Source organism: Vulpes lagopus, chromosome 2 (genome assembly GCF_018345385.1).
Source record: "Vulpes lagopus strain Blue_001 chromosome 2, ASM1834538v1, whole genome shotgun sequence".
NCBI classification, from domain to species: Eukaryota; Metazoa; Chordata; class Mammalia; order Carnivora; family Canidae; genus Vulpes; species Vulpes lagopus.
In genome coordinates this window covers 157,763,116-157,782,576 of record NC_054825.1, presented here as the reverse complement: position 1 = coordinate 157,782,576, position 19,461 = coordinate 157,763,116, and the positions used below count along the sequence as shown (strand labels likewise).

Here is a 19,461-nt window from a genome sequence, read left to right as displayed (position 1 = left end):
TTTCTGGCCCCTTCAAGGTCCTTCTACCTGGACTAAGAATCCAATTGAAATGAGACAGATGAGCAGGAAAGATCAAATTAAATTTCATAAGTAAAAGGAGCCTTCATAGACATGGAAATCCCAAAGACAGTCCTACAAAATGAGGTGTATATGTCATTCTTTATATGGGAGAGGAGGTCCTGGGACTTCAAAGTGGACAAATGCGCTTCATAAGGCAATAAGATAAAGAGCAGATGTTTGAGGGATCCCTGGGTGGCGCAGCGGTTTGGCGCCTGCCTTTGGCCCAGGGCGCGATCCTGGAGACCCGGGATCGAGTCCCACGTCGGGCTCCCGGTGCATGGAGCCTGCTTCTCCCTCTGCCTGTGTCTCTGCCTCTCTCTCTATCTCTCTGTGACTATCATAAATAAATAAAAATTAAAAAAAAAAAAAAAGCAGATGTTTGGTAGTTAGATGTTTGCCCTGCTATATAGATGGTTCACTCAGATAAAATTCGTCTCAAAGGATTAAGTGTATTTACATTATTGAAAAACCAATTTCTGGGGCAGCCCGGTTGGCTCAGCGGTTTAGTGTGGCTTTTGGCCCAGGGTGTGATCCTGGAGACCCGGGATCGAGTCCCACGTCGGGCTCCCTGCATGGAGCCTGCTTCTCCCTCTGCCTGTGTGTCTGCCTCTCTCTTTCTCTCTGTGTCTGTCGTGAATAAATAAATAAAATCTTAAAAAAAAAAAAAAAAAACCAATTTCTGGAATTTTCTCACCTTCCAAAACTGAACCGTAATCCCTATTAAGCAGCCACTTCATGTGTGTGTGTCTGTTTTAAGACCCTGGTGCTCATTCTCATTGTCTCTTTCCTTACTTCCTTTTTCAGGAGAGTCACATTAGGTTGGACACTTAAGTAAAATCATAGTGTATCTGTTCCTGTGACTCATTATTTCATTTAACATCATCACGTTTTAGCCATGTTGTATAAAGTGACAAGATATGTCTCTTCTTTCTTTTTAAGATTTTATTTATTTATTTATTTATTTATTTATTTATTTATTTGATAGTGAGAGAGAGCATGAGCAGGGAAGAGAGAAGCAGGCTCCCCACTGAGTAGGGAGCCCAGTGCGGGGCTGCTGGGTCCTGGACTGCTACATGTTCCTTTTTTCAAAGCCAAATATTGATTTTATAGCGTGTATGTGTATACTACATTTCCTTTATGCATTCACGAACATTTGTCTTGACTGGCTTTTCTGAATAATACTGCTGTGAATCTCCTTGTGCAAATATCTGTTGCAGATCCTACTTTAAATTCTTTTGATGATACACTGTCAAATTTCTCTAATGAATAGTGATTTTGAGCATCTTTCATAGGCCTTATCCATTTGTAAATCTTCCTTGGATTATGCCCACTGAAAACTGTCCAGTTCTTAATCATGCTAGGTGCTGTTTGGTTGTTTTTGCAAAAGTTCTTTTCATATTCTAGATTTAAATCCTTATGTTCTAGAGGCTCTGTGACAAATTTTCCATTTCTTAGGTTGCCTTTTCACTCCACTGTTTCCTTAAAATTACTTTATCTGATTTCCATATGTTTGAATATATTGTTTCATTTCATTAATCTAAAGATATTTACTGTTTTTTTATTTCATTTTAACCCATTGATTGCTCAAGAATGTGTTTTTTAATTTCCAAATATTTGTAGCATTCCCATTTCCTATCTGCTATTCATTCTTAGTTTTATTCCGTGGTGGTAAGGAAAGATACTGGTGTATTTTTCTTTTTTTTTGATACTGGTGTATTAATCTTCTTAGATTTGTTAAGACTTGTAGACAGGGAGATCCCTGGGTGGTGCAGCGGTTTGGCGCCTGCCTTTGGCCCAGGGCGCAATCCTGGAGACCCGGGATCGAGTCCCACATCGGGCTCCCGGTGCATGGAGCCTGCTTCTCCCTCTCCCTCTGCCTGTGTCTCCGCCTCTCTCTCTCTCTCTCTGTGTATCTCTGATGAATAAATAAATAAAATCTTAAAAAAAAAAAAAAAGACTTGTAGACAAACAGGTTGTCTATACTAGAGAATGTTCCATGCGTGATTGAGAAGATTGTATATTTTACTCTTGCTTGGTGGAGTTTTCTGTATATGTCTGTTATATAAAATTGGTCTCATTCAAGTTCTCTTTTTACTGGGCTCAAATGCGGTCTCTCCATCCAGTTAAATTGACATATTAACTTCTGCTGCTATCATGACGCTGTGCATGTCTTGCTTCAGTTCTGTCTTGTATGCTTCATGTATATGGGATCTCTGATGTTAGATGTGCACATAATCATAATTGTTATTGTACCCAGGTAATCGCATTTCTTTACATAATGTTTCTCTGTACTGACGATCTATGAACTCAGTGTTCATTTATCGGATGTTAGTATGGCTGCTTGTGTCCTTTTTTGGTTTCTATTTGCATAAAATGTACTTTTATATACTTTTACTCGCATCTTAAAAGTGTCCCTAGATTTAATGCTACTTTCTGGAAATGAGAGGTTGTCAGATATTGTGTTCATGGTTTTGCTTTTTGTGTTTTTTTTTTTTTTGTTTTTTAGATTTATTTATCCCAGGGTTAGGGAAGAGGGGCAGTGGGGGCGGGCGGGGGTGGATCCAAAGCACACTCCACACTGAGTGTGGGCTGATGTGGTGCTCGATCCCACAACCCTGAGATCATGAGCTGAAACCAAGAGTTGGATGCTTAACTGCCTATGCCATCCAGGTGCCCTTATTTTATGCCTTTTAATGGAAGGTGTTCAATGTACTTACCAAGAATGTAATTATTGAAACAAAGGAACTACTGCTGCTGTGTTTTCAGTTTTCTGTACTAAGAAGGATATTTTATTCTTCTTTCTGTCTCTTATTATGTTCCCTTATGTTTCTTTGATATTTGTAATGACATGCTTTGATACCATTTTCATTTCCTTTTTATGTCTTTTGTTTTGTGCCTTTTTTTTTTTCCCCTGGTTACCTTGGGAATTACTTTAAACCTCTTAAAGCTGTAACAAACCATTTTAACTTGATATTGTCTATAGCATACAAAACTCTACTGCTTTTCCTGTCTTCCCAGTACTAACTTTATGCAAATATCCAATAGTGCAAATCCAGTCTTTTATGTTGTGTACTCTAATTTACATGTATCATTTTTATCCTTTTCTTATTTTATTTTATTTTACTTTATTTTATTTTATTTTGAGAGAAAGAGAGCCTGGGTAGGAGAAGGAGCAGAGAAGCACAGAGCCCAACTCAGGGCTCAATCTCATAACCCTGAGGTTATAACCTGAGCCAAAATCAGGAGCTGAATACTTAATCAACTGAGCCATTCAGGCACCTCATTATTTATGCTCCTTTTTAAAAAGATTTTATTTATTTATTCATGAGAGACGGAGAGAGACAGAGACATAGGCAAAGGGAGAAGCTGGCTCCCTGTGGGGAGCCTGATGTGGGACTTGATCCCAGGACCTTGGGATCATGACCTGAGCTGAAGACATATGCTCAACCACTTAGCCACCCAGGCAGCCCCCATTATTTATGCTCTTTTTTTTTTTTTTTAAAAGATTTTATTTATTTATTCGTGAGACACAGAGGGGGTGGGTAGGCAGAGGGAGAAGCAGGCTCAATGCAGGGAGCCTGACTTGGGACTAGATCCTAGGTCTCCAGAACCAGGCTCTGGGCCGAAGTCAGTGCTAAACTGCTGAGCCACCTGGGCTGCCCTATTTATGCTCTTATAGTAAAAGTCATCAAATGCCAATTCATAGTAAGAATTCTATATTCAAATCCATTATGAACTATAATGTCTATTATTGTTTGTACGTGTTTCTTATCTTATTTGATGAGATATTTGAATAAATTCCAATTCACTCAAGTTGGATTATTTTGATGAAAGAATATAAGAAGGATATTTATGGGTGATGCCAAGAAGCCGGGGGAGGGCATTGAGGGAAATGACATCTGGAAGACCAGGAAGCCATAATAGACTATATTAGAGTCAGCTTTATTTATGAATAAGAAAAATGTGTATTGTGTGTATGCCTGTGTCATAGCACTAACATCACCACAAATATAGAAGATTTATAAGAGTGACTATCTGTATAACTCAGGGTTGACCTGAGTTAGTGACTTAGTTACTGCAGAGGCTATCATATCTTGCCTCAGAATCACCTGATGCACTTAGAAAAACCTCAGATTTCTAGGCCCCTGCCCATGTTATCATTTCAATAGTTCTAGGCTGGGAAGTAGCCCCCCAGTTTGCAGTTCTCACAAGTACTCAAGTGATCTGTTTGGGGAACCTGCTTTGAGAATTACACTCTGGGAATCTACTTATAGTTTTCACCTCCGATGAAGATATTAGCCCATAAAGGATGCAGTCAGATACATGGATGACCATGAACTGTTTTATTTTTTTAAAAAGATTTTATTTATTCAGGGGCACGTGGGTGGATCAGTAGTAAAATTCTGCGATCTGTGCGTCTCCTGACACTAAAGTGAATTGTGGCCATGCAGTATTAACACCCCCCCCCCTTCACCTTCCTGGGTCACCTGGGTGGCTTAATGGTTGAGCATCTCCCTTCGGCTCAGGTCGTGATCCCGGGGTCCTGGGATCGAGTCCCACATCAGGCTCCCCACAGGGAGCCTGCTTTTCCCTCTGCCTATGTCTCTGCCTCTCTTTCTGTGTCTGTCATAAATAAATAAAATCTTTAAAATATATTTTTTTAATTTATTCATTTGTGAGAGAGAAAGAGAGAATGAGTGTGGAGGAGTAACACAGGGAGGAGGAGAAGTAGAATCCCTACTGAACAGGGAGCCCAATGTGGAGCTCAATCCCAGGACCTGAAAGCATGACCTAAAGGCAGATGTTCAACTGAGTGAGCCACCCAGATGCCCCCATGAATTGTTTTAACTGGACTCTGCTATTGGTTCTGCAGATGTATAAGTGGGCTCATGTATAAGCTGGGCTTCTGTCTTTTAATTCTGGAAACTGGTGGTCTTCAGTGATCAATTAAATACCCATTCACACTGTAGGTATTGTATCCAGGTCTGTACTTAAAGTCTCAGGCCATGGTGGCTGTTTTATGTGAAGACTTCTGGATGAAGCATTAATTGTCTAATGAGAGAAAAGTCCAAGAACTGGTCTTCTACTGGAAGGGCATTTGAATGCTTCCTGTTGCTATAGGTACCCAGGTTCCAATGATGACTCTAATATTTAAATCATCACTAAACCTTTTTTAACTAAACTATTTTGGTTAGCTGTAAAGAACTAAACCCTGATTGTTTCTTTTCTTTGAAGAGGTCTTCCAAGCCATCACCATCAGTCCCCAGGAACTCCAGGTGGGCACACCATTAAGGAACAGTCCCACATTCCATTGGCCCCTCCAGTATTCTGTGTTGGATCCTACCTGAGCTGATGAATACCACAGTTCCTACATCAAAGAACAACAAATACATCACAAACAGTATAGGCTTTGGATACTCTTCTGCTATATTTTGTGAGGCACAGGTAGACTTACTACTCTGTGCAGCATTCAAATGCACCTCAGATGTTTTGTGTTTAGGACTCATTCTGGTTTTCATTCTATACATGTACAAGCCAAGGGGCTGACACCTCCATCAGAACAATACCACACTGTGAACCTTTCCTGAGATAATAGCTACTCCAGCCATTTTTGTCCTGGAAAGCATCATTTTAGCTTTTTATATCCTCCCTTTATCCATCATTCTAATTTTTCTCTTTTCACTGGAGTATCTGGAAGGAAGTAAACTATTTGGTCTTAATCAGTGCATATTTCCGAATTGCCAGCGTCTTTATTCATCTTTTTTTTAAAAATGGCTATTGTTTTAAATTTTTTATTTAAATTATAGTTATTTAACATATAGTGTGTTATTACTTTCAGAGGTAGAATTTAGTGGTTTATCAGTTGCATGTAACACCCAGTGCTCATTACATCAAGTGCCCTCGTTAATGACCATCATCCATTACCCTGTCCCCCTCTTCCCATTTCCCCTCCAGCAGCCTTTGGAGTCTCTTATGGTTTGCCTCCCTCTGTTTTGTCTTATTTCATTGTTCCTTTCCTTCCCCTATGTTCATATGTTTTGTTTCTCAAATTCCACATATGAATGAACTCATTGTATTTGTCTTTCTCTGACTTATTTTGCTTAGCATAATACACTCATTTTCCGTCCACATCATTGCAAATAGCAAGATTTCATTATTTTTAATGGCTGAGTTATATATAATCCATTGGGGTGCATGTGCCCCTTAGAATTACTATTTTCATAGCTTTTGGATAAATACTTTACAGTGTAATTGCTGGATCATAGGGTAGTTATATTTTTAACTTTTTGAGAAACCTTCATACTGTTTTGCAGGGTGGCTGCAGCAGTTTGTATTCCCTCCATCAGCGTGAAAAGGTTTCCCTTTCTCCACATCCTACCCAACATTTGTTTCCTGAGTTGTCCATTTTAGCCATTCTGACAGGGGTGAGGTGGTATCATTGTCATTTTGATTTGCGTATCCCTGATGAGTAATGTTGAGCATTTTTTTCATACGTCCTTTAGCCATTTCTTTGTCTTCTTTGGAAAAATGTCTGTTCTTATTTTCTGCCCTTTTCTTGATTAGGTTTTTTTGTTTTTCCGGTGTTAAGTTTGATAAGTTCTTCACAGATTTTGGATACTAGTCCTTTATCTGATCTATCATTTGCAGACATCTTCTCATATCTGAAGGTCCTATTAGTTTTGTTGATTGTCTCCTTTGCTACTCAGAAGCTTTTTATCTTGAAGAAATTTCAGTAGTTCACTTTTGCTTTTGTTTCTCTTATCTCTGGAGACCTATCTAGTAAGATGTTGCTGTGGCTGAGGTTAGAGGTTGCTGCCTGTGTTCTCTAGGATTTTGATGGATTCTTGTCTCACATTTGGGTCTTTCATTCATTTTAAAATTTATTTTTTGTATATGGTGTAAAAGAGTGGTCCAGTTTCACTCTTCTGCATGTTCCTTTCTAATTTTCCCAAAACCATTTGTGAAGAGGTTGTCTTTTTTCCATTGGAAAGTCTTTCCTGCTTTGTCAAAGATTAGTTGACCATATAGTTGAGGGGTCATTTCTGGATTGTCTCTTCCATTGATCTATGTATCTATTTTTGTGCCAGTACCCTATTGTATTGATGACTAATACTTTGTAATATAACTTGAAGTCTGGAACTGTGATGCCCTCAGCTTTGGTTTTCTTTTTCAACACTACTTTGGGTATTTGGGGTCTTTTTTGGTTCCATACAAATTTTAGAATTTTTTGTTCCAACTCTGTGAAAAAATCTGGTGTTATTTTGATAAGGATTGCATTGAATGTGTAGACTGCCAGCATCTTGATTCTTCTTGGTGATCACCACTCTATATCCAGGTCTTCTGTACCCTGGAGGCATTAGAAAACCTCATCTCAGGAGAAAAATGTAGTCTGTTTTTCTCCATGCCAGTCATGTATCTATCCATGCCTCACAGAGTGTTATATAACACTACAACCAGTCCCAACAGGTAAAATTGAGAATAACATAGAGAATCTATATTCTATTAATAGATAATTATAGCTATACATTGAATCCTTTAAAATTATTATATAACTGTCCATACAATTATGTTGTTTTCTTTTTTTTTTTTTTAAGATTTTATTTATTTATTCATGAGAGACACAAAGAGAAGGCAGAGACATAGGCAGAGGGAGAAACAGGCTTCCCTGCAGGGAGCCAGATGCAGGACTCCATCCTGGAACTCCAGGATTATACCCAGAGCTGAAGGCAGATGCTCAACCACTGAGCCACCCAGGTGTCCCCATACAATTATGTTGTATTAATGGTCCCAGGAGATAAGAGTCCAATCAGTAATGTAACAGTGTTTCCTGAAAGAATGAAGAGATACCCAAAATATTTTTGAATGGGTATCTTTCAAAATAAGATGTCGTATTTTCTTAACATTTCTCTAGGTGTCGGGTGGGAAGAGAGTTTCACAAAGATAGCTAACAAGTTTGACGGTCTTCAAAAAACTGGCACTCCTAACAGTCAGTGCAGAATATCTACGTGGCAGCAAACATAGGCATTAAAACCTGTTGCACAAGGTCTTGCCTTAAGACAAACTCCAGAAGAGATAAGATCCTTTAACAGTGCAAGGTTAAGGGGGATCCCTGGGTGGCGCAGCGGTTTGGCGCCTGCCTTTGGCCCAGGGCGCGATCCTGGAGACCCGGGATCGAATCCCACGTCGGGCTCCCGGTGCATGGAGCCTGCTTCTCCCTCTGCCTGTGTCTCTGCCTCTCTCTCTCTCTCTGTATGACTATCAAAAATAAATAATTAAAAAAAAAAAAGTGCAAGGTTAAGACCCACAAAATATCTAGAATCATGACCACTACAGCTACCTGTAACCTGTGTTAACTGAAGTAGACTTCTTACTCCAGAGAGCCCCTCCCAGGAACAGGATTCATCACAGCTGCATCAAAGTATACTGATCCACCGTGACAGGTCTATGGTCTACCTAATGGCACAGACTAAGCCTAAAATTTTTGCTGCCTGGATCCCTATGGGAGCATCAGGTCAGTCTCACTGAGGATACTCTTTCCAGAACCAGGGACTCTTTGGAATAATTAGGGATGTCCTATGTAGATGGGGTTAGACTGGTACCAGTATCTGAATCTGCTTCCATCTCAGAGAAAGAAGATTGAGTCATCTAGGGTCTTCTCTCTGACTGGAAGGAATCTCTTTTGTGGTACCCAGGTGGAATTCCCTCCTGTACTTAAAGAACACTGAGCAGGTGTAGAGATGCAAACAGATAGAAACTGATTATTTCCATGGCATCTGGTCATTAGAAAAACAGATGAAGGGACGCCTGGGTGGTTCAGCCGTTGAGCGTCTGCCTTTGGCTCCAGGCATGATCCTGGGATCCTGGGATCGAGTCCCACATGGAACTTCCTGCATGGCGCCTACTTCTCCCTCTGCCTGTGTCTCTGCCTCTCTCTCTCTGTCATGAATGAATAAATAAAAACTTAAAAAAAAAAAAAAAACAGATGAAGAGTCATGATCCATAACATCTAGAAATTTTTAGGTTAGAACAAATGGGTATGTTGTTGAATTCAGGATTGTAGAGTCAATTTGAGGAAAAACAGGGGTATACAGGGGACTTTTTCAGTTGGGCCAGTTCCCTGTGTTGTCATGTGAGTTCTGGTGTCACCTGTGATGAGTCCTTCATGGACCAAAGACTTTTTAGTAGCAGTAGCATTTATTTTGCATTCTTGTTAAAAATAAAAAGGTTTCGGGATGACTGAGTGACTCAGTGGTTGAGTGTCTGCCTTCAGCTCAGGGTATGATCCCGGAGTCCCAGGCTCGAGTCTTGCGTCAGGCTCCCTACATGGAGCCTGCTTCTCCCTCTGCCTATGTTTCTTCCTCTCTCTCTCTCTCTCTCTCTCTTTCTCTCACGAATAAATAAATCTTTAAAAAAAAAAAAGTTTTCTAATTGTCCCAGAAAATGTCAAGCATTTATGTTAACTTGCTTTTTCTTTTATTTTCTGAACTAGGAAAGAGACAAAATTGATTAAAATAATGTGAACTCAGTGTATTGAATTTCTTTGAGCAGGCTTAGGAATGACAGAGCTGGAAGCACCCCAGAGTCAGGGATATCAGGGCCTACAGCCAGCTCCCTCCCTAGGCCAAACCAGATCCACCCCCCTTCTGAGGCTGTGTGCAGCTCTGGCCTGGCCTGGCTCTGGATCTCCTCCACTCTCAGGACAGATTAGAGGAGATCCGATTCTGAGTGGCTCTTCCTTTCATCTCTCCAGGGCTGGTGCTCACAATTACCAAAACCCAGAATCCAATGATTGGGGCAGAGGACCCTATATTTTCGTGCCTTCATTTCTGTTTTTATCATTATGTTGTGTGCTTCACCAGCCTTCTACCCAGAATCCTGTTTTCTATTCCTGCAGATTCAATAGTTCAGTAGTTGCTCAAGTAACAAAACATAAATATATGTATACGTTATGACGTGATTAAAACAATCTAGCTAATTAACATGCCCTCATAGTGTTAGAAGTTTTTATTTCTGATTTTTAAATTAATTTTTGTTGAGAACATCGACGATATACTCTCTTAGCAAATATCAAGTGTAATAGACCTAGCATTATGTGCAGTCACCATGGGTACACCTTAAGTAGTTGGCTTATTTTTGGAAAGCCTAGTTGACTGTAATTCTTTGTTCTTCATTTTCTTCCATTTCAATGCAGTGTCTGTTAAGTAAGTTGTGATTTGCTTATAGAGGCTACGGAGGCATTAGAGCCACCTGAGTCAATGGCTTCCCTGTTTATTTTCTTTACCAGTGAAACACAATTACCAATGTGTTCTATCATTAAAATATTTGGGATCATACATAGACTAAGTTATGCATTTCAAATTCACTGTATGATCTTTTTTGAAAATACAGATTACAAGCATTTAAGAAGCATTCTTCTGATATAATGACCTAGTAGTCATAATTTCAATAATTTTAGTTCTTAAGAAATGTTTATGTACATTTGTCTGCCCTTTCAGGAAAGAGTTAGCTCTCTTCCACTGATATCTAGGAAGTTTTCTTCATTTCAACCATATCAAATAATAATCTTTATTTCTATCTATTGCTATTATATAAATACACCAGTATTTTAATAGATTGCACCACATTTTATTATTTTTGACTTTTTAAGATTTTAATTCCAGTTAATACACAGTGTTTTATTAGTTTCAGGTATATAATATAGTGAATCAACAGTTCCATACATCACTCAGTGGTCATCACTCAAGTGCAGTCATTAATTCCCATCATGTGTTTAATGCTTCACCCCACCCACCTTCTCTCTGGCAAACATCAGTTCTCTATCTTTAAAGAGTCTGTTCAACTTTTCTCTCTCTCTTTCCATTGTCACTGAATGTTTGATTAAATTCCTGGTGGAGGGGTGGACCATGGTCACCCTAAAGGATCTTCCCATTGCTCTTCTGATTTTTCATTATAATAATAATTCTAATGTGTTCTTTCTTTTGTTGTGTTCTCTCATATTGTTGAAATATATGCAAGCAGGTCCTGATCCTTTGCACAGCCAACAGATGATGGTTACTACTCGAAACAAATTCACCCCTGTGGCCCTTCTAGACTCTACAACAGTGGCCTTCTGTAATAGTTCCACAAATGGACAGATAGGGACCGATTTCATTGCATTGGTAGGGACATCTCTACAGCCCCTGTCACCTTGAAGAAGTCACAAAATATGAACTCTTACCATCCAACAACTTTAAAGATCTAAGGACAGAAAATTGATCAGGGATGAAATGATGAGAGATAGAAACAGAAAATGTTCACCTTTAGCCCAGAGAGCTGACCTATAGCCTGCATAGTTTTGATAAGGATCAAATGTAGCTGGTTATTGCATTCTTAAAGGGTCTAATAACTGCCTGTACATCTCACCCATAGTTAATATTGAACTGATGATTAGCATCAGAGGCATTTTACAAAAGTAGTTTCACAAATAGGAATTTGAAAAAAAAAATTTTATGATCTAATACTCCCTGCATGTCCCCTTTCCCATTGAGCACTAAGCATATAACAGTAAGCTTCAAACAGCCAAAGTGCAGCTCTTTCTGCCTGGGAGTCCTGTCTCCCTGCTATTTGAATAAACTTACTAAGTTGCACCATAAGGTATCTCAAGAATTCTTTCCTGATGGGCATACTCAGTGATCACACAACAATTTGGTACCAAAAAACCTAAGTTTGGCTGTGGGTCACTCAAAAACAATACTCAAGATATAAGTTTTGATTGGCAAGAAATACGAGCTTTATTCAGGAGGCCAGCCATTTGAGAAGAAAGTGTCTTGTGCAAAAACCAACTCCACAGTTTCTGCCTGGCCCAAAGATTTTGTTTTTTGGAAAGATTTTATTTATTCATGAGATACACACATGCAGACAGAGGCAGAGACATAGGCACAGGCTCCCTGTGGGTGGCAAAATCCCAGGACCCCCAGATCATGACCTAAGCCAAAGGCAGACGCTCAAGCACTGACCCACCCAGATAGCCCTTAAAGGAACTTTGGGGTAGTTTAATCAGTAGAAGGGGAGCATGGAAGTCTCTAACACTTCTTGATTGCCTGCAGACTCAATAGTGCCATCCATAGATGTTACTGGTTGTGTATGGGTGCCCTAGGGGGAGATTGTGCAAGAGAGTTCAGTTCTCAGTCTTTCTAGGAAGCAATGCGTGGTCTAAATATATACAAGGAGGTTTGGTTTGTCAATCATGTAGGCTAAAGATGCTTGCTAAAATTTATTAAGTTGGTCAGAGGGGCGCTGGCAGGGCTTCTTTGTAACTTAAAAAAAGATCCTCTAGGGTTATTCTGTTGCTGCAAATGAAAGGATTTCCTTCTTTTGTGAGGTTGATTATATATCAAGAATAAATTAGATGGGAGAACTCAGGAAGATAGCCAGAAATGAACTCTTTATATGATAAAGAGTTGTCTGCCTGGTGTGGCAAACTATTGCTTGACAAACATTTGCTCTGTCCTTTTTCCTCTGAATATGCTTCCCCCCCTTCTGAAATTCTAAATCCCTACTTCCTCCTTCTTAAGTGACAGTGGCGAATAAGCATCAGTTGCCTGTCTTTGAGCCTTATATGTTTGAGGTTCTCATAATTAAGAAATTATTTTTTTTCTCTTGTGAATCTGTCTCACATCAGTTTAATAATTATGCTGGCCAAATAATTAAGAACAGATGAAGAAAAATGTTTTCCTTTCCTAACATTCATTCTGGTTTCAAAAACTGACATTCATGCTTCAGACCTAAAATATAACGTGAAGGCAGATTCAGGGATAAAGAGGAACAGTAGCTTTATTGCTTTGCTAGCACAGGAGGCTGCAGCAGGTCAGGGCCTTAAAAACTGCAAGCCCACCCAGAGGAAGAGGCTGAGGTTTCATCGTAGGGAAATACTGGATCTAGCCGGTTTTGACAGGAATTGTGTTTGTGCTGCCAGCCTATTCACCAGGTTTTGCGAGTGGTCCTGGATTCCTGGGGCGGGGGCGGGAGGGGGGGTGGTGGTGGAGAAAACCAAGGGGGAGGGGAAGTTTGCTGAAGAGAGGACAAAAGGTACTTAGTTTAATATCAAGCCTTGCTGATGTTTTAATGCAACCATTTTGATTTTTGTTCAACATTATGCTTATAAGCGGTTTCACTTTGAGTCACTAGGAAACTGTATTATGAGCATTTCATATTTTCCAGTGAGCAGTCACTCAATATTTTCAAACTGAGTGATTGAACGGCCTCTAATAAAGGAAAAAGAAAACACCATATTTCTCTGAAAATATTGAGGAATTAGAATTTGCATATATTGCTGATGGGAGTGTAAAAAGTACATTCACTTGGAAACTGGCAGTTACTTATGAAAATAAACATTTGCCTGTTTAAGAGTATTTTTACCATTCCAAAATATATGTCTTTGCCATAAGGATTATTTTATGCTGGATTTTGTTGGGGTTTTTTGTTTGCTTTTTTGTTTTTTGTTTTTTTGTTAGTATTGTTTTTGAGAGATAAAGAGAGCCTGCGTGAGCAGGGCAGCTAGGGGGAGGGGGAAAGAGCAGGGGGAGAGGGAGAGAATCTTAAGCAGGCTCCTTGCTCAGCGGAGTCCGACCTCATGACCCTGAGATCATGACCTAAGCTGAAATCAAGTCTGACTCTCATCCAGCTGAGCCACCCAGGCGCCACTAGGCTGTTATTTTAAAGAAACAGCAGACAAAGGAAAAACTCTGAAACCCAGTATGTTTACTTTTGTAAGAGATATTTGCATTTATAAGGGAAAGCTCCATTTGTAAGGGTGTCTCCCTCTGCACAGAAGAAAGAGGGAGATGCATAAATCTGCAGAAACTGGTCAGTGGAGAAGGCATGGATTTAAATCTGTATAACAACCATAGCTTTGGTTACTGTCCTTTGCCTGGTCACCTCCCCCAAATGCTTCCCAATAGGATCACGTGTGGAGTTTCAAAACTGACCATTGCTGGTGCTGTCCTCTTCAGATTCTATCAATTGGTGTGGGTGGAAAGGACAGCATTGTTTTAATTAAGGGCTCCAGGTGATTCTAAGTGAGGCCAGGGTTAAGCACGAGAGCTTCTCATTAATTTATGAGAGTTGAGTATAGGCTTTGGTGCAAAGAGAGGTAACAGGGTCTCTGCTGCAGGAGTCTGGGAGGGTCAGGCCCTATGCTGTAGCTGAATTTGTGGTAGTCTGTGTGAGGGGAGGCCCCTTGAAAGCACAGAACGAAAAGTCAAGGATTGGTCTCCAAGTAGGAGCTCACAGTTTCTGAAAGGCTCCTGACACAAAGGACTAGGAAGTTGTTGGGCCTATTCTGCATTTCAAAGTCCTGCTTTCAGGCAAGCAGTTTAGAGGTACGGAGGCTCTGTTGGTGGCTTTAAAGGCATTTTCTCCTGATGCAGCTGTGATTTCTCCATGAATCTCTTCTGAGAAAGAAATCTGGAGGACAAAGTGAAAGAAGAAGAAATGGCCAGTTCTCAGGTAAGTTTTGCGTCCCGAGTCCGATGGCGCATCATTTTTTTTTTCTCCTGAAATTCCACTAATTTAGAAATTGCAAATACTGATGCCTCTAGTTCTGATGTTTCTACTTTATATTTTCACCTAATTTTAAAAACCTTTTCAAAATGACTGAAGATTAAGTCTTTAGAACACTCCCCCTACCCCTGTATTCCAGACAGAGCCTTCTCTGCCTTCTCCCCAACCTGGTTTTCAATTGGCTATCAACAATTTTGTCCCTTTAAATTAAAGACCTGCAAGTATTGAAGACTCCCTTGATGACAGACCCACAGAGGAAGGCACTGAGTCCAAGTTTCCTATTGCTTATGAGCTCTGGTCCTTGGATATCAGTCAAGGAAAACATTTCTTATTAGGTTCCATCTGGAGGCTTTGTGAGCTCTGTGTAGACCAGGAGTAAGAAAATACATAAATAAACACAATGGTTATGAGACCCAAAATAACTCAGAAAGTTTTCGGAACAAAAAGGGAGGATTGCTCTTTAGATTGTGAAAAAGATATTCTATTTAAATATACTAGATATTACAGGACATGGAAACTATGTGTGATTGAACTTTATATAAATCCACTGTACTCTCATAATTCAGTTTATAGTCTGATTTACTTTTGGGGGGTGCAAGAACACACCATTAATAATGGGTCCTTCTGTGCGCCTAAGGCACTGATATCAATTTGTTTCCTTCGAGCTCATGTTACCTTCCTTGACTTGGTTGGGTCCTCTCTGATCTCTCCCGTATAGAGTTTATATTTTCCCTCTTAAGGATCTTAGATGGATTTGCTAAGTGATACGCAGAAACCATTCTATGTAAAATAGAGACCACTTTCTTCTGAGATTCTCTTTGCTTATAGTTTCTGATAAGGAGTACAAAGATAAAAGAAATGTAGAGAAACTGAAATTCAACTTGCAGCGCATTGATAAATACCCAAGACAGGCAGAGTATGACAAACTATTAGGAATTCACAACTTCCTTAATGTAAATACTTTGCTAGAGGCAAAAAAGCAGGCAGCTTGACAATAGCAGACCTCCAGGATCCGGTAAGTCCTCTTTAACATATGAAAATCCCTGCAGAAACTTCCTTTATTTCTGCTCCCCAATTTGAAAGTATATAATCAATGACTTCTCATGGGGACTGTATTGGTCTTTCTGCCCAGGGGTCCTGTCCCAGCGCTTTCATAAAAACAGTTTTTGCACCAAAAATGTCTCAAGAATTCTTGCTTGACCTTTAGCTCCTCCCATCAGTTTCCACTGGACAATGAATGCTCTCCCTCTCATGTAGTAGAGAGAATGATTTCTGGACTGGAGGTTCTAAGGCAGACCTTCATCTTATAGATTTTTATTTTCCTGCACACTTAGGTCACAGAGTTACCCTTCTATTTACTTTGTATTTTCAGGAAAAAAAAAACAAAGACAAAGAACAAGAATCGCTTAATTAATGTTTGAGTTTATTAAAATCCTGGAATAGAGTCCTAGATAGAAACTATACCAGGTGGGGTTGTGACACAAAGGAAACTTGATTTGCAGCCAATAAGGAGATCATAGGGGATAACTTCCCAAGCAGAGACTCAAAGCCAGGAGGAATGGTTTCCTTTGATTTAGGGTTAGGATGGAAATTCAGCAAGAGGGGCTTTATCATCTTACATGGAGCTGGGCATAAGGTCGCACAGATACCTGCAAACAACACTTATATAATCTTTGTATGTTATGTAAATGAGATTTGTGCTTCCCCTTTGTTGGAGATTTTTCTAATATAATGACATAAGCCTTTGGTCACGCTATGCGCTACTCCTTGCTCCATCTGCACAGGTGTGAGGCAGGAGCTAAGCTCAAAATGGGCTGGCCCATGGGCTTCCTCAGGGCAGTCTTAAATTTTGGTTGGATAGTTTCTGTTTCCATCACAGGAGTGTCTTCATCTGTTTCCATCACAGGACAGACCTCATGGGGTCTTTTGATTGACATAAAAGATAAGGTGGAAAGTGGAGGTTAAGTAAAATGTGGGACAAAGCCCATAAGCAGTGTAAAGGTCAGATCATCGGATCTAGCTGGTGACACTAACTCCCTGTTTCATCTTAGTCATCTTAGTTACACTGTGAACTCTGCCTGTGGCCACTTGGTAACTCTGGTATTTATTGCAGGGACTGCTGACATTCAGGGATGTGGCCATAGAATTCTCTCAGGAGGAGTGGGGATGCCTGAACCACACTCAGCGGGAACTGTACAGGGATGTGATGTTAGAGAACTACGGACACCTCCTCTTCTTGGGTGAGGATGACTCTTTACAGGTTTCCCAGACCACACTCTGAATTTTTTTCCTTCCTTTGAAGACTGACTCTTAGAAGATTCCTCTTTGCATGACTGGAATTAGGATCCATGCAGTAAGGGAAATATGTAGGGGTTTGTAGATGTAGAGAAAAAGCTTCATGTTTCCTTTTCAGCTCTAGCTTCCCCTTCCTTAAGGGAACATCATCATTTCTGTAGAATGTCAATACTAAACACTGAAAGGCATCAAGTGATACTGCCCACATCTTACTTAAACTCCCGTTTTTATTTCTTATTGTATCTAGTGCTTAGATGTAGAAGCCATGATTTGAATATTTAAAACTCCTCCTGCATGTTCTAAAGGGAGTGTTGGTCTACAGTGTTTGGGAAATCATTTTCTAGAATTCTACAATGTTCTGTCTTCTCTACTGAGCACAATAGTGGATTAAAAGTTAGAATCTCCAGCAATAATCCTTTTTTTTTTTTTAAGATTTTATTTATTTATTCATGAGAAAGAGAGAGACACAGGCAGAGGAAGAAGCAGGCTTCTGCAGGGAGCCTGACTTGGGACTTGATTCTGGGACTCCAGGATCACGCCCTAGGCCAAAGACAGGCACTAAACCACTGAGCCACCAAGGGATCCCTCCAGCAATAATCCTATTCATTTTTTTTTTATGATCAACAGGTCTTGTTGTATGGAAGCCAGATCTGGTCATCTTTTTGGAACAAGAGAAGGAGCTCTGGGATGTGAAGAGAAAGGAGACCGTAGACTTCCACCCAGGTAGGTGGGAACGAATGAGGCAGATGATAGAGGTGAGGTCCAAATGTTGCAGGAACGTTGATTTTAAAATGTGTTTCAAGTAGCTCCTTGATTGGAAATGAGTTTGATAAACCTAGTGTCATTTCTTCTCCTTTCACAGAGGGACATCTGCTATGCAACATTATCAAACTCTATCCATTCTCTAAGAATTCTCCTTCAGCTCCAGTGATGGTCCATCACATCCCCAGGGAGGGCCAGGAGACTCCTCTAGGAGTGGGAGGGTATCTATAAGCTGAGAGCTTCTCTATTGCTGTGAGGGTCCTGGGGAAATCTCTCTTTGCATGAGAGAAACACTTTCTATGAATTGAAAGCAATATTTTAACCGTTTATAACTCTTATCATGTTTACGTATTAAATTTTATCTTTAATGGTGGTGTTTTACCTATGACATTCTTTGATTCCATTCTCATTAACATGTATGTCTTCTCTACGTATTTTCATAGTGATTGTCTTGGAGACTGCTTCAAATATGTTAAAGGCATAACAAAGAATAATGACAAACTGATATTGTCAATTGCATACAAAACTCTTCTACTTACCATTTCATCCCTGCGCCCACTTAATGTTACCAATACCACGAAGTCTTTTATGTTGTGTATTTTATTACCTAGATTTATGTGTTTCATGCTTTTTTTAAACAATTCAGTAATAGAAATAAAAGTGACTTGTGCTACCTCATTACAACACTACAAGTTTCTGTAATTGTGAAAATGCTTACATTTAACAGAGAGATTCATGTTGTCATGTGGTTTCAGTTACTGTTTAGAGTCATTTTATTTTACCTAGAAAGACTTCCATTAATGTTTCTTGTAGAACAGGGTCTGTGGGTAAGCTTAGAGGAGTTTTTACTTAGGAAAGTCTTCATTTCTACATTCATGAAAAACAGTTTTCTCAGAGTATTCTTGGTGCATGTTTTTTGATCTTTCAGTACTTGAATGCACAGTCCCATATACTTCTTCATATAAGATCTGCTGTGAACATCACTGCCAATTTTACCAGAGCTCTCTTGTACAAGATGAGTTTCTCTTCTCACCCTGTTCCAAATTTCTGTTTCTACCTGTGATTTTTCATAGGTTAATTATAATGTGTCCCTGTATTCATGTCTTAGTATGTATCCTACTTTAAATTTACTGAGCTTGTTGAATTTGTCCCCTTTTCCCACATATGTGGAAAGTACAAGTCTTTAGATCTTCATGTATACCCGCTGGCCCCTTTTCACTGCCCTCCCCTTTTGTGATTCCCTTAATGTACCAATTGGTCCTTTTTTTTTTAAAAAAAAAAAAGATTTTATTTATTTATTTATGAGAGACAGAGAGGCAGAGACACAGGCAGAGGGAGAAGCAAGCTTCCTACAGGGAGCCCAATGAGGGACTAGATCCTGGAAAACCGGGATCACAGGGTCATGCTCTGAGCCAAAGGCAGACACTCAACTGCTGAGCCATTCAGGCATCCCCCAATTGGTCCATTTGTTGATATTCCATTAGTCACTTATACTGTCCTTCTCACATTTTCTTTCGTCCTCTCAGTAGGTGATTTAAAACAAGGTGTCTTTAAGTTGTCTCATTCTTTTTCTGCTTGATCACATCTGTGACTGAGGCCTTGATGTGTTTTGTTTTGTTTTGTTAAAGATTTTATTTATTTATTCATGAGAGACACAGAGAAAGAGAGAGGCACAGGCACAGGCAGAGGGAGAAGCAGGCTCCATTGCAGGGAACCTGACATGGGACTGGATCCCAGGTCTCCAGGATCACATCCTGGGCTGAAGGCAGCTCTAAACCTCTGAGCCACCCGGGCTACCTTTGA

The 19,461-nt window shown here is 39.9% G+C and overlaps 1 protein-coding gene across 1 annotated transcript in view; it reads left to right on the top strand.

Moving 5' to 3' along the window:
- The window catches only part of LOC121484158 (zinc finger protein 345-like), a 104,815-nt gene that overhangs the window by 57,439 nt on the left and 27,915 nt on the right, over positions 1 to 19,461 (top strand). The window contains exons 3-5 of the mRNA XM_041742993.1: positions 14,469 to 14,547; positions 16,715 to 16,841; positions 17,524 to 17,619. Of these exons, the coding sequence (XP_041598927.1) occupies positions 14,533 to 14,547; positions 16,715 to 16,841; positions 17,524 to 17,619 (238 nt within the window). The 5' untranslated portion in view covers positions 14,469 to 14,532. The remainder of the gene's footprint in view (positions 1 to 14,468; positions 14,548 to 16,714; positions 16,842 to 17,523; positions 17,620 to 19,461) is intronic.